The sequence below is a fragment of the Numida meleagris genome, chromosome 1 (genome assembly GCF_002078875.1).
Source record: "Numida meleagris isolate 19003 breed g44 Domestic line chromosome 1, NumMel1.0, whole genome shotgun sequence".
NCBI classification, from domain to species: domain Eukaryota; kingdom Metazoa; phylum Chordata; class Aves; order Galliformes; family Numididae; genus Numida; species Numida meleagris.
The window spans coordinates 42714398-42730758 of NC_034409.1; the positions used below are offsets into that span (position 1 = coordinate 42714398).

Genomic DNA, 16361 nt, shown 5'->3' on the forward strand with positions numbered 1-16361 from the left:
TGATGTGAAGTTATGCACAGAGCTCGCTAAACTTTCAGCCTCGTCGCCCTCAGGGCACCAGCCAGCAAATGGGAGAGAAGGGGTTTTGCTCCGGTGGGGAACTCTGCAAAAAAAACACAACAAAAGGATTGAAAACTTTCCCCGGGAGGCTCCAGCCACTTCAGGTCAAGTCGTTCGGCTAAACACCAGCGTTAATGAAGGGCTGGCAACAGTTGCCACACCAGTTCTCAGTACATAATAACCTGCCTTTCAGATCAAGGAGCAGTACCTCTTTACAAGGTGTTGGACAAGTAATGGGAAGATGAAGGGATAAAGCTAGACCTCTGTGGCCCCTCTGCTCTCCCTAGATTTTGAAGTATGTATATGCATGAAAGACTTTGTAGACCTTTGTGTGGCTAAAACGGCCTCCGACTAACTCGTAAGCGTGGCATAGCAGAGAACAAGCGAGGCAGCAGCACTTAAGGTTCAGCTCGTACTTGGATGTTGCAGGTCCTTTTTTGTTATTATTTTGAGCTGGCTTCGCCAAAAGGGAAATTAATGCACACTACAGTTCCTGTCTGCTGGAACGCTCTAGGAACGAGGGATTCGTAGTAAAATTTCAGAAGGAAATCAACTTTTTATTTTTTTTTCTCTTTCTCCCCCTCTTCAACTTCATTTGGAGCGGAGCATGGGAAGGAGGAACCAAAAGGCTGCTGCCGGTAGGTGAGGGTCCTGGAACAGGAAGCTCCCAGCACAGCACGCTCTAGTCCTCTACTTTGTACATTTATTTTAACAGGTATATATTAGATGTAAATTTCTATTTTTCTATTTGTATCTTCTTTTCTCTTCTCTTTTTTTCTTTCCATTCTTTCTTTCTTTTTTTTTTTTCCCCTCCACATATTACAGGGCAAATTCTTTATGTGGATGACCAAATGTGCAACATAATAGGGTACTGAATTATTAACTGAGGTGATGGTGGTGGTGGGGTGGCAAAGAATGATTGGATAGTAGTCAACCAGACCTGAGGAGTTATCTGAAACAGGCCTTTTCTTTTTCTAAAATTCCCCTTTCTTCCCTCAGTCAAGATATTCACAGCAGACTGGAGAAAACAAAGCAAAGGCCCATTTCATGGGTTACCTATTACTGGCAGTGCTGGGAATGCCCCACATATTTTCAGTTCAGTCCCAAGTCTCTAAATTCTCTGAGCTCTGACTACAAAGAGAGGGGTGGAAGTCTCTTAAAAGCCTTGTTTGGGTAATCATCCAAACAACATAAAAATAAGGAAGCAGAAATGAAACTTTCAGATTTCTCATCTTGCCGCCAGAGCAGACTTTAAGCAGTCTGCTTTTGGCATTATGAATATATAAGCCCAAACACATTAAGTCTGTAGAAGTCTTTCCTTTTGCTTTCTCAGGTTGTATGTACCATGAAGAGGGGACTTTCTCATATTTAAAAGACAGGGAAATTTTTTCAGTCCCTAACAGAAGTTCAAGGCATACTTGGCATAAAAATCAAATCAGTGTAAGATTTCCTGGAGAACAATTAATATTCAAATAACAATTTTTCTCAGCAGAGGTAAAGTGAAATAGCTTTATCTGTAGAATAATATTCATTTTTTTCTTAATTACAAAAATAAATGAGAACCTGGCTATATATGTAGTCGTTTTTATTACTCTTGAATAGTCTTCTCACAATTTTAATTTATTGAAATATTAAAATACAATGTAAATTGTTCCTCTTCTACTAGAAAATGCAAAATACTTCAAAACTAAGTTTATCTAATGTGGGAACTGGCTCCCTTTATGCAAGTAAATCATAATGCTGCATTCACGTAGCTATACAATGATTTGTAAGAAAGACTCTAGCACTAAGAAGCAGACATTTTCCCCACAGCTGAGGGAGAAGAGGAAGTTCTCAGTCCCAATTAAGCTAACCAAAACCAGGAATAAAGTGAGTGACTGTCTGATAAAGGACAGCATCCTAAGAACAAGGAGCATTGCTCTTTGAAAACAAAACAAAACCAAAACCAACCAACAACAACAGCAAGAATAACAAAAATAAAAAAATAAAAAAAATATGATACAAGACATGTAGTAAACCATAAATAAGTGAATACATACTGTTTCATTTGGTATTCAATTAATCTATGGAACCCCAGACAAAAGTATCATAAAGAGCAAAAGGACTTACTGAGTTTATACAAATACATGCACAGAAACATAAGAAAATGGAATAGAAGGGAAATGAACTTATGTTCTTCAGCACATAAACCAAATTCTGACTGGAGCAGAGAGCAGCCAAACTTGTTGGAGGGACAGGTTAATTTTGTAGGCAGTGTTGACACAACAGTTTAGTTAGCTTGCTCTTAAACTTCCAAAGCACCTCAGACTTTCTGCATTTGTATGTACACGTCCTTAGTTTTCTTTAAACTACAGTTCTGATCTTCCAAGAACATTGGGCCAACATTCCAGACCAGGGCCCTTCCCAGCATGCCATAGGGATATAAAAAAAACAGCCACAGCTCAAGTCTTGAGCACAATCACCTTCTAATCATTCTCTGTTCATGTAAAAAGTAAAAGACAAATATCTGGTAACATCCCATTTTTTAAACCATGAGCTGCTCTGCTCAGCCAAATCATATAGTATCTTCCCCTTAGGTGAAGTAAGGAATGAATGACAGCCAGTTCAGTTTGCAGGTATAGGTTTTTTGTTGGTGGTGATGATGGTGGTTTTTTGTGGTTTTTTTTGTGGGTTTTTTTTGTGTTTTTTTTTTGTGTTTTTTTTTTTTTAAACAACCCATAAAATGTGTATGTAGTGGACTTAAAATCCTAAGAAAAACTAGTCAACAATTCACTCTGATATTTAATGGAGAAAGAAAAGGATCTGTAGACATTAGAGTATCTTAGATAAGATACTAAGATAAGCTTAATGAATAATGAATCTGGATGCAAATCTTTGGTGCTTGATCAGAAAGCTTAAGGCTAACAAACTAAACAGTTTATTTTGCCATCTTCCTAAGCAGCTCACAGTAAGCATTTTACTCATTCTTTTGGCAAAAACCCTGCAGCACAGAGATGTGCAATCCAGCTTTAACCATATCAGTCTACAGGTAAATTTCAGAGAATGCAAAGAGCCAAATTAACTTTTTACATGCAATGAAGAACAGAGGTGCTACTGCACTCCCATTCCCTTTCTTCCCTCGTACCCACCACTTGGTTCCAGTACCTATGTCACATAGCCTCTGGGACCTCGTCCAATCTCTTGGAAAGCTGAAGTAACTCACTCGAATTCCAACCCAGCAACAAGAGTTTGTTCTGTCTGTTTTGGACAGATTGATGCTGTGAGTTGGCTTACCTCAGGATCAAACAAGATCAGTCAGACAGTATGATTTCCAAAGCTGATGAAGGGAGGAGTTGAACCCGAAGTAGGACAAAAAGAAGGAAAGAGATGGAGCAAAGCAAAAGAAAGAATCAGAAAGAAAGGGAAGGCACAAGACCTCCCCATTTGGCTATGTGGTAGGATAGCTTGGCAGCTCAGAGTGGATTCAAATGAAATGACTTCATCTAACCTAATGTCTTGCTGCCCTAAAAAGTCTGGAGGTCTCTTTCCACTCCCACTGAGCAGACTCCTGATTCTTTCCTTGTGTCAGATCCAGTTGTCAACAGGCTTTGTGCTTACATCATTTCACTTTTTAAATGAATGGAAAACTGTTGACACAGGAAAGTGAATAAACAGTTTTTTTGCTGTGCTAACTAGTTAAATTGGCTTATTGAGGTGCCTGATAATTGTCAGTAATAGCATGCAAGGAGAGAAAAAAGACCAAGTCACCAAGAGATGTGGGAGGAGGACTTCCCATCTGAGCAAAGCTGAGCAGCTAGATTGGCTCAGCCACATTGTGGGATTTCATTCTGACAGCAGCAGTGAGCACCTCCATGGAAGCAGCAAAAGCTCCCTTAGAAACAGAATAAATTACCCATTCCTTGCTCGAGATTACTATGCATAGTCTGCTTCTAGCACTCTGGCAGCCTCATTTTACAACATCATAAACACATCTGTCTGCTTTAAGTGCAGCCAAGTGTATGAATATGTGACACTAGACTAAATGGTCCAATAGGGTAAGAGGGAAAGCTCAGTGCTGGGATTCCAGCTGGTTTAAATGCAGGAAACCAGGTGATGCATCCTCAGAGAGCTCATGGATTTGTGCTTTTCAGTTTATGTGCGAAAATTTGCAAGAGAGACTCAGAAAACTGGTGGCTGATGATAAACTGACATGTAAAGGCCATGTTGATGACCTCAGCTCAATTGGCTAAAGAAAAACAGTAACTATTCAGGAAGAAATCGGTAATGAAGCTGAGAAGCTCATTATGATACTGTAAACATTCATTTTGAGCGTACAATTTGAATATAGCAGGTAAACCACCTGAAAAAGAATGTAGTATTATGAGGAAAAGGGGGACAACTAATGGCAGTGAGAGTTTTAAGATACAGAATAGCTTAATATATGATGAGAAATCAATTAGAAATAACTCTTCAATATGAAAAATTGTGAATATGTGATTACTATGAGATAAATCTATATTATGGAGAAAAAATAGAAACAGTGATTTCTTACAGTGTAAATACAAGGGCCTGCAGAAAGCAATAATCAGACAGCAAGGTTAAAATATTATAGTTGCTCCAAAACTAATGACTCCTATTTATTTCCTTGGAAACTACAACAGATACAAAGAGCACAATAAAACTATCTGATAGAGCAAATTATCAGCTACAAAACACTGTTTTTCATCATAGCCACCTATATTAGCTGTGCATTTTTGCCAGCAATGAACAAGAGACTGCACCAATGGAGATGACCCACTGTTTCACAGCTACTATGATGGTGGCATTGCCAGAAAATTTTTGCCTATGCAGTCCATCTTCCATCAGCCCAAACAGGTGGAAGTCAGAAAGCACTAAATCTGGACTATACAGTGTGTGTTTTAGGGCAGTCCAATGAAGACTGGAAATGTGTTCCACCATGTTCAGACTGGTATTGGGCCTTAAAGAAAAAGGTTGTCTTCTCTGGCTGACTCTGGAAGTTTGAGTGTTCAGCTTAGTCCGTGTCACCATGTAGTGGTCAGAGTTGATGGTTTGTCCAGGTTCCAGGAAATCCAGAAGGATCACCCCTTTCCTATCCCAAAACAGTATGCATCACTTTACCTGCTAAGGGCTGCATCTTGAACATTTTCTTCAGTGGTGAATTCACATGGACTCCACAGACTCCCATTTTTACTCTGGTTCATAGTGGTGACACCACATCCCACCACCACCAATGATGTGATCCAGGAAACTGTCACCTTCAGACTCTTATTGGTTCAATAGATTCTGCATATGACATTCTTTCTGTTCCCATGTGAGCATTCATGGCACCCACTTGGTGCAAACTTTGTCATATTCCAACATTTCCACCATTGTTTCCAATGCATTGAAGCTGATATTCGGCTCTGTACACAGTTCCCTGGTCATAAACCTCTGATCTGCAAGGATGAGCTGATCGAGATGCTTTTCATGTCATGGTTTGACAGCTGTGCATGGCCGTCTGGAATGTGGTTGTCTTTAATGGTGCTATCACCACTGATGAAATGTTCTACCCCCACCTCACTGGGATAACAACCATAGTTTGTCTCCATCAACGTTCAGTAAGTGTCGATGAATGTCAGGGGGTGTCATTTTTTCCCCATGGAGGAATTCAATTACACGCCTTTGCTTCATATGCACCTCTATGTCAGATGCCATTTTGACAGACTGCCCCTCTGCTACCACCTGTCACACAGCAACAAAATGTAACGGAATATTGGTGGAAAGGTTTAACTACTGCTGTATCACCAGCATTTGTCTCTGATGTCATATGCAAACATAATAAAAAAGGAGGCATTACTTTTGGAGCAGCCCTTGTAAATCACAGAACTGCCCTTTGACTGCAAACTCTGACCTGGAAGGCAGAAATGAGTGAATTCAAAAAGCAACTATGCAAAACCACTGTTCACATGGCTACTAGGGGTCATAAGAATCACCATTTTCCTAAGTCTCATCTCTGTGCATTTGTTTCTAAACCTTTACAGTCATTGGCATAGCCCTCCTGCATTCCCTAACAGTCAATGACATAGCCCTCACTGCAGGAATCTTGTAGGTTACAAATTGCAGATTGGATCCAGCCAGCGCATCACCTCAGCTCCCTGTGGAGGACTTCCATGTAAGGATTTTCCTTACTTTAACACAGCAGTAAACAAAACAGACAGCTTTCTCCTCTGTAAGTAGGTTTTTATTCATTATTTCAGATACAGTACTAGTTTCACATTCTACAAGCCCCAAGAACCCCTAACCATGAACTTAATTCGGTCTCAAGGCAGGGAGCAACTCCCCAGATGTGGAGTCATACTCTGTCTCTGCAGGACTGCTAGTCAGCACATCATTCATTCAGCCCCAAATCTCTTTCTGTCCTTGCTTTCATTACGTACTGAGCTGATGTCCTGTGATTCAACTGACCATCTTTTTTCCATTTACAACACTCTCCTCCCTTATATGTTCCCACTCTTTCTGTAATGGTACAAATGTTTGTCATTTAGGCACCTGAACAGTCTGCAATAATAGTTGAAGGAAATTATTCAAAAATTGAGGTATATGAATGAAAAACCTGTCTATTGTAGGACTATTAAATATAATGGAGTAAACAAGTTAAATATAATGGACTAAACAAGTTTTCAGCTCCAAATGTACTTAAACTGCTGATTACATGATGTAGGGAGTAAAAAGACTACCTCTTACTTGCCTTGTTCTTACCCTAAAAATCTACCAGTGCAGGATGGGTATCGGGGATAGAATGTGACACCAGTAAGGCATTTGGTGTAGTAGACCAGTTCTTCTGTTAACAAGTGGATATAACAAAACATAACAAAACAATTGCTTTCCTTATGTTTATTTTTTTCTCCAGCAGCTTAGTAATCTTTTTTCTTCACTCTATAATTTTGATTAAAATGTGTTAAGAGACATGAGTTAAATTCTCAGCTCTTCCAGAACTGCACAGTAATCATGGAAACATCAGATAGAGCTAAATGATCCATCTAATACCCTCCTTTACTTTTTTTTTTTATTTTTAATCCTCTTATGAAATATATAATTACTTTTCACAGCAGTTCATATGGCATGCTACAATAGCGTTTTGTGGTTATATTCTTTGGTGTAAGTGTCTGACTTAGAAGCAGCTCTGACTATTGTGGCATCTACATCTAATAAAGCAGTTTGGATGAACTACTGTGTCCCAAGCTGCTGTGTCTGGGTCACCGATAATTGACATAAAGGCTTTATCAGAAAACCTAAAATAGATCTGAGAACAGCTCCAGGAGACCTAGCTGAGATTGTACCCATTACAAAACACGTTGGAAATACACTAGGTACACCAAGGAAATTTCCAATTCCTGGAAGAGTTTTAGAAATTGAGAAGGCATAAACACATAAAAATAATTTTCCTTGTTTAAAAATATTCCAAAAAATACTTTTTTTTTTTTTTTTGGGGGGGGGGGATTTACATACAGTATAGTGTTATAAACACATCTGAATAAACATTTTCTGAAAGTCATTAAATTGCTGAGAGGATCATGGCCAGATCTGATTCCCCAGATAAATACATATTTTGGGTTAATATTTTACTTTTCACCTGATATTTCTAAAGTCTCTTACTCAATTAAGCTGGAGCAATTTGTTCATTATCCAAGTTAGGGGCACTATTTAACACTTCAAGAGAGAAACTCATTTTTAAGTAATTTCAAGTAATTTGACAGCATTTAGAAAAACTGACCTTTGCAACTGAAAATGATTTTCAGAAAGAAACAAGTCTCTGAGTATTCATTTGTCTGTTGAACATCTTTTAGAGACAAACATCTGAAATACATGCCCCCTGGAGGTGTACACTACTCTAGTCATTAGAGAGGGAGTTCTCGTGTTCTTTAATGCTAGTTCCTGAGATCCTGTCAGTACCTGCACCCATTAAGCCTATCACTTTTCAACTTTACACTAAAATCCTTGACACTGTTTTCCTGATGCACATTTCCAGCATGCCTGTTCTCATCTTTCTGCATGGGGAGAAAGATCCTCTCCAGATGTCAGCTCACATGTGGACCAGATACACAAACTTTCTCTCTTCTGAGACACTAGCCACACATGAAACATGCGCAAACCTTCCCTAAATGACAAAATATCTCCATCCCTGAAGTCTATTTTCATGCAGGACAGTAACAAAGATTTACACCCCTCAATCCTGTATCATGTAGGGGAAGATGGAAAGTATCACAGGTAATTCCACAGTGGCAGAAAGCTCCTGTTTCACAATCTTATACTGGCATACTGCCAGTTCATGAATTATTTTAAGGGAAATCAGTGTATTGTGAAGAATAAGAAAGCTTCTTAATAGACAACACATGAAAATTCTAGGCTAAAACAGCTTCTAAATCTTTCTCTCACTACATTTCTTATTTACAAAAAAAAAAAAAAAAAAAAAATTCAGGACAGTTGGAATCTGCATATGATGTAATACCTGGAAACAATTAAATTCACATTTTAGGTGCTTTTTTGAAGCTTCTGCATTGAAGCCAGTGGGAGTTTTTTTCTGATCAAGGCCTTCTTACACAAATGAACAACTGCAAATGTGTTAGGAAGGACTGATCTCGGGAACAGTGAATGATGAATGTTTCTCTCCTTTACGAGAAAAGAACAAACCTCCTGAGACTGGTCAGTAATTCATACTCAAAAGAATTTCTTACTTTCATCCTAACTGGAAGGCAAATTTATTCGACAGAACATTGACTTAAGATCAACCTGTTGTTAACTTCAGAATAAAGCACTGCAAATACGACCAATTTAAGACACAGAAAAGAAAAATAAACCAAAACCAAACCAAACCATCACCTACCACAAAAACAAAACAAAAACAAAACAAAACAAAAAAAACCCCACCAAAAATATATTGAACCTACTGTCCTGAAGGGGCAATATATTTTATACCGTATTTTCTGACCCTTTGCCTATTCCAGATTTAATTATACATTTAAAACTGTCTATGTCCTTCAGAAATTTGAGTCATATTTGCTTTGACAGATTTAGCATTAGCTCCAATAAGGGGAATAGATCTCTAAGGAGATTTAGGAAGATTTGACATGTCTGAATGTTTATGACCTATATTCAAACTAAGAGATAACATTGGAAGCTAGCCAATAACGGGAAGATTTTCAAAGGGTGCAAAGCCAAATGGGATGCGTGACTGAATCTGATAAACCAAAAAGAAGCACCAGGAAGAAACAGTTTACATAGCAGAGATATACATATATCAAGACTTACATCTTCTGAAGATGTCACTGTGGATTGGACTAGGGTAGGATTTCTTACAATGGAGTAGACTTGCATCCTCATAAATGGTCACTTCTGCGTAACTATTCTGTGCCTCTTCATCAAGGACTTATTTTCCCCAACTAATTGTTTAATTATTGTTTCATCAAGAAAATCACCCAGGGCCCAGGGACCTCAACTCTAGAGGATAAAATGAATGTACTCTTTGGTTTCTGCCCCATCCTGCTGGTGGCCAGTATCCATATTACTGACAAGCAGTATAAAAGGATTATATTTATGTAACAAAGAGGTATTGACACTTTTGACTTAGCATTGCCTCAGGTCCAAATCCACAAAGTTGCTTAGATTATTAGCTCCCACTGATTTTAATGAGTAAGGTTACTTATATTATTTAAAAATAGCTCCCTTGTGCTAGAAGGTATAGAATTAGAAGGAAGATAGTCAATCCCTGACTGTGACTATGATCGACCATGTAGGCCTGTGTAATGACTTGAAGGTCTGTTCAAAATAGACCTAGTTGGTTAGGTGCATAAATCTATGACCAGGACTGATGTACAGTCAATTCTATAACCACAAAGGGTATGAGCTGGCAAGAATCTGCCGCTGAAGCTTATATGCAAAGGTGCAAATTCAGCGCTGCAAATATACGTGACAGATAATAGCAGTGTGTTGTTACATGTGGCAAACAAGTGCCCTCTCCTTTTACCTAGTGAAGAATAAAAACTACTGTCAGAACTATTTGTGGAATCTACCTCTGGTGCAAGGCCTCTATGCAGTGATGATGCTGCTGCCTGCACGCTGCAAGCATTTCCAAGCACAACTGCAAGCCTATTCCACTAAAAGAAAATGTACAGGATCACCCAGCACTGGCTTACCTGATAAAGTCAGAATTATATCTGAACTACCCATTCTAAACAAATACGAAAATAATGGCCAAATCCTTATCTCTAATGTTTCTGAGAAACTTCTGAAGTGATTTTTAGGCTAGTAAAGTTGACCAGTACTATGTTGTATTCTCTATTAAGGTAAATATGAGCTGAACACCTGAAAACCTATACAGAGGATAATTCTCTCTGTTCATGATGCACATCCTCCAGCAGCTTTGGACTGTAAAGAGTCGAAGCTACCTACACTTGTTGTACCTGTATAAACCTGTTAAAGATAAAATGCCACACCTGTTAAGTTTTTGAATTTCTTCATACTTTCTACATGCCCCTTAGCTCTATAGTGATGCTATCTAACATTATTCTTTCTTCATTAGGACCTCAAATGTCTTTTCCCACAGCAGAGGGACCTCATCTCTCATCTGCATAAACAAATCTTTTCCCTTTGATGATTTCTGCAGAAACAGGGGCAGAGAGGTGTACTTCCAACAAGTTGCATTGCTCATATAGGTACGGCCCTACACAGTGAGACCACTGCAGCTGTGCTTTTTAGCCCTAACAGTGAATACCAGTCTACATCTCCAGTTACCAGTGAGTACAGCCAGAGCACTTGTTCATCCAGGGGAGGCTGGGAACAAGGAGCAAAAGGAAAAGAAGTTTGCTGTTTTACCCTAAATTTTTATTCTTGACTTTGAAAAATTTTAGTTTTACCTAAACCAACAATGTGAAATGTTGCAATGGACCACCAGGTACACTTAATATTCTTTAAACCTACTTTTAACATTGGATTGTTAATACATTTTCAGTTAATGCCCAAAGAATGTCAGAAGTATCTCATTAAAATGAAGAGTTGCAATCCAGGACTCACTGTTTAGACCAAAAGTTCACGTTCTTCACTGTGGGTACTTGAAATTTACAGATACAGGCAAGCTAGTGTTTCAGCACTTGAGTCATGCTGTTCATCATAGAATTAAACATGTATGAAAGTGTCTGCAGGATTGGGGCTACATCATCTAGTGATTAGAAAACAGTGGCCTCTGGGTCTCAATTAAACATGGCTCCAGCAGCACTAATCAATGCACAAGGGGTGTGGTCTGAAGCTGAGATCATGTCTGCAGCACAAGGTATGGCTGACATCACCGTGCTAAACTGGGGTGTGAGCACCCTATGCTACCTGAATCCCCTAGTTTACCTGCAGTGAAAACAGCACTACTGTTCTTTTGCTAGTCTAATGTATTTCTATTGGGAAGAAGCTGGGGAGAGAAAAAAGAGTAAATCAAAGCTTGGAAATGGATGGTGATCGCACATGCGGAACTACTATCATGACACCTGGCCAGGAGCAGGATGCTCTGCTCTTGATGATTTCGATAAGTAATTGGGGTAAAGGTTGCATCTCTTCAGCAGTCCCAGTGATAAGCCTTACCAATACAAACAAGGCTACAAGGCTGGTATAGCCTGCTGCTGATGATGACAGTTTTTTTTTTCCAGAGCAATATATACTTATAGCTGCATACTAGTTTAGACACAGCTTTAGTTAATTAATGCTTGTAAAGCACAGAAATTGAAAGGTGCTATGCAAATGCAAAATATTCTTCAGATGCAAAGCCTGAATTTATTTTTTCAGAAAGGCTACTTTCTTTGTTTTTTCGTTTAGTTTGGCTTGTTGTTGTTGTTTTGATTTGTGTGTGTGTGTGTGTGTGTGTGTGTGTGTGTGTGTGTGTGTGCGCGTGTATTTGCAAATGATTCATTGCTTTTGTTTGTTGTTGTAAAATATTCTTATTACCACCCAGTCTTTCTTTATTGGGATGTCTGCTTTTCGGTCTCCAAGGAATTTCTTAAATGCTACACATGCAAATTTCAGCTTACAGATGTGCAAATTACATAGATGCTTTCCATCCCTCATAGGATGGGTGCTGCAGAAAGAGTGTAGATTTGGAATGTGGATGCTGGCACAGTATGGAAACCAGAGCTCACTGAATTCATATTTTGGTTCTAAAGATAACTAATACAGCAAGAGCAATCAAATCTAACAATTTTTAAATGATTTACTCATAAATGGTGATGCCAAGCACCTTGTATATGAATAATAAATTTAAGTAAAAATACCCTGCTTAATGAAATTTTCTGAAGAAGGAAGATACGTAAAAATAATAAACAAATACAGGAAACACTTCTACAAAATGAGGTCATGATTGTTTTTTCTCATGCTACAGCAGAACTGTGGAAGACTGTCACTGACTCCTGAGGCTTCCTCTTATGAAAACAGAAAGGTTACTGATAGTTAGGAAACCTGTTATGGTCTCCTGGTGAGGAACCCGTATCCGGCTAAATTGAAGGTATCAGCATAATCTTACTGATTTACAGTAATAATAACATGTTGCTTCTCTACTGTGCACAAAGGAAATATTCCCCTGCATTTTTAACACAAGATCATTTCATGGCTGTATGATTTCTAAGTAACTAGTTGAATTGAAACTGTCTCTTGGGTACAAGGAAACAGCGCGATTATTTAAGAAATTTGTGAAGGTGGCCTAAGAGACAGAATAATTTCAATAATTTCACAGTGCAGAGTCCAATTCCTACTGACATTATATAATTGAACCAGTGCAATATAACAATGAATACTACATATATTTGGTTGCCGTGTTACAGGGAAAACTGAAGAACAACTGCTGACAAAATCAGAATATCATTGGAAAAAGACAGTCACCCTTCTGAATTCAGATCAATTTCGTTTCGCTCTTTCAATTTAGCACAGAATTTCAAGCGGAATCACTCTGATGAACAGTGAATCACATGAATACGCAGTCTTCAATAGAGTTACATCAGGCTGTTCACCCATGTCCATTGTATATATTCCATGCTGAAAGTTGCATTAAAATATTCATGGTTCACTGGAGACAAATGAAAAATTGATTAACTTGGGTATTTGGAGAAAATGTGTAATCAAGAAATGACGAAGATACAGTCTGGCCTGGGGATGCACTGCTGAGAGGTGAAAGTAAGCAGGAGATGTCCAAAGCATAACTCCCATGACACACTGTGGTGGCACTTCTAAACTGCACTGCTCGCTGGTATGAAAATACCAGTAAAAGAAAAAAAAATGGAAAGTAGGAGTAGGAGGGAAGATAGTTTTCTTCTGGCCTATTTTATCCCAAATGACTTCTCCTAAACAATCCCCAAACAGCTACACATGTATATGACTGAAAGGTTCACAATTTTAGCAGTTCATAACAATTTTAACTGTACATACATATTCCTGCATATATTCCATGCTTGCTTTACAGTCATAAAGACACAATCTATTTTGTCAGGGTTAGGGAATCTCAGTGTCTCCAAATGGAATGACTATGCTTAATATATATATATACTGAAAGAAGAAATGAGGCTTTAGATCATTCTGTTGAGATGATGACACCTAAAACGTTCTGTGTAGAACTGTGGTCCTTTGGGGTACTAAGATGCTGTTGCTGTTTGAAGTGTCAAGTATCATGAATAAAAGCCTTGCCAAACATGTAGCCCTCAGATGTAGAGGCTGTACGGAATGCCACTTTCACAGCTTCAGATGCTGGAACTTTAAAACTTGAAGAAATGCTTTCTTAGCTATTAGAGGTGTATAAGTTTGTGCTGATTTGCAACTCATTGCAAAATGTGTCACAGATTTGCTGTGTATTAAAAAACAATCTGATTCAGATAATAATGTGATTACTTATAGTTTTGTTTTGTTTTCTACAACAGTAAATTTGAATATCATTCCACTGGATCTTTAATGTTTCCTTAAAGTGCACAACCTGACAAATTTCAAATGTCATATCACAAAATGGCTAAAGGAGATTGAGTTTAAAATAGAGGGGATGCTTATTGTTTTATTTACTTCAGAATGATCCACTGTGTGAAACGTCTTCCCTCACCTCTCAGTTTTTTTATGACATTGTCAGCAGCAGCACAGCTGGTCTCCAGGGTCTTAAGATTTTCAACAGATGAACACAGAACACTAAAATCTGAACATCACTGTCCTGACTAAACTGAACAAAAAAACCTAGACATATTTTGCAACAAAGAAAGTGACACTGCAGACTTAAACTACCTGAGAAATTCATCTGCAGTGTCTGCTTTATGCTTCAAAATGTTCTTCTGCTTTGCTTGAGCTGACATGATAGAAATAAATGTTACCAGTCTTCTATCAAGCAAATTAACTTAAACTGCTGGTAGCCAAAATGCTGTAGGGGCAAAGCAGCTTAAATCAACCAAATTTGCATTTGTTATGATGAACTAGCATCCTGAGCCAGTGTGCTGCTTAAAAATTTTGTCTTGTGAAATAATTCCTAAATGAACTAATCTAGAATGATTCATCTTCCAGTTTCATACTTGTTACAACTCCTTCAAGGTTTGGATACAACATCCCTCTCCTCCAAACAAAAACTACACACACACACACAAATCTCAGGCAAAGTAATACACAATATCAAAAAATGAACAGCTTGAATTGGAACCCATTTATTCTTACTGGGCTTATTTTTGCTTCCAAGGCATAAGACTGCTAACTGGAAACAATAACTCTTCCTTATTATAATCATCAGTATCTTCTATGGCAGAATGGTTTTCTCCCGTTTGGAGATCACAGCTTTTGTATTAGGTGTCATCCATATGTAGAGATGGTAGTTTCATGTTCCAGTGATGAAGTAAATAAAGGTTAATGTATCTGTTCTTTCATGAATTTACCATTTGCCTGATTGTTTCACTATCTTAAGATGCCTCATGGTTGTGAATGAAGATGATTTGTGGGCCTGGACAGACTGTTTAAATCACATGTTGAGAGCAAGTAGATAAAGTGAGATTCCCAAGTGGACCAACACTAATGAAAAGCTATACATGTCTTCCCTAGCTGCAAAATCCTTAGGAAGAAAGAGAGAGATAAAGAGGTCTAAGAAGAAATTGTTTTCTAAAAAAAAAGTTCTTCTGGGGAACAGTCCCTTGCAAGAGCAATCTCTCATGAGGAAAAACTTTCTATGAAGATGACTTGGAGAAGTCAAGGTGATTTAAGGCCTTAATTCTTTAAAGGGTTAAAAATACTAGTATGTAAGGAATACAAGAAGCTACAGATGTAGGAAAGAGTTAGAAAAAGTAAATACAGGAACACCCGGGAAATAGAAGATAGTTTAGTTCTCCTGAGAAAAAAAAAGTAATTGTCCAAACTCAGTTGTGCCTGATCCAGGGCATCTGAAGATAATAGGTCAAGAACATTCAACGTGATGAGAAAGCAAAGACTTTTAACACTGACTTTTCTGCTTTTACATTTTTCTTGGGAAAAACAAAACAAACAACAGCAACAACAAAACAACAACAACTAAACAGGTGATAACAGAGCAATTATGAAAAATATTATGGCTCATAACATAATATACATTCATTTCCTTGGAATCACGAATATTAGAATTCCAGGATTATTGTTTTTTTAAAAGCAATTAGGTGATCTTTTTTAATGGCAGGGAAACTGGCAATTGCCCTCTTCCTGAGGAAAAAATAAAACGTCATTCCTATAAATTCCAGTTACATAAGAATATTGGCAATTACACTATTGAGGAAATCTGTGACAGAGAGTAGGCACTAGAAAATACCTATGAAATATGATTCTCATTCATAGAGCTGCCTGAACTGCAGAACACCCACAGAGCAAAATCAGCTGCAGATTGGTCTTTCTACATCACGGAAATAATAGAAAATGGGACTAGAGGGGAATGTGAGTGGCCATCTAACCTCTGTGCTGAGGCAGATGAGCTGTAGCTAAAACTTTCTGGCAGACTAGCATAGCCCATACAATGTGATAAATATTTCCTTCCTTCCTTCCTTCCTTCCTCTCTCCCTTCTTTCCTCCCTTCCCTTCCTTCCATACATCCACCCCTCCCTTATTACTCATTCTTTCTTTCATTCTGTTTTTTCTTTCTCTTTTTCTTTCTTTCTTTCTTTTTCTTTCTTCCTTTCTTTTCTTTTTCCTTCCTTCCTTCTTTCTTTCTTTCTTTCCTTTCTTTCTTTCTTTCTTTCTTTCTTTCTTTCTTTCTTTCTTTCTTTCTTTCTTTCTTTCTTTCTTTCTTTCTTCCTTCCTTCCTTCCTTCCTTCCTT

General features: G+C 38.1%; 1 protein-coding gene across 10 annotated transcripts in view; it reads left to right on the forward strand.

The window, feature by feature from the left end:
- The window catches only part of NTS (neurotensin), a 35047-nt gene continuing 18772 nt past the window's right edge, over positions 87–16361 (forward strand). For 2 of the 10 annotated variants that reach the window (XM_021385337.1, XM_021385338.1), the window contains exons 1-2: positions 87–775; positions 12455–12577. Coding sequence is in view for 6 of the 10 variants with exons in the window: in XM_021385332.1 (XP_021241007.1) it covers positions 15251–15275 (25 nt within the window). In the remaining 4 variants the exon portion in view is untranslated. Of the gene's footprint in view, positions 776–10702; positions 12578–15126; positions 15276–16361 lie in introns of all 10 variants that reach the window. The other 8 variants (XM_021385332.1, XM_021385331.1, XM_021385333.1 and 5 more) reach the window with 8 other exon arrangements.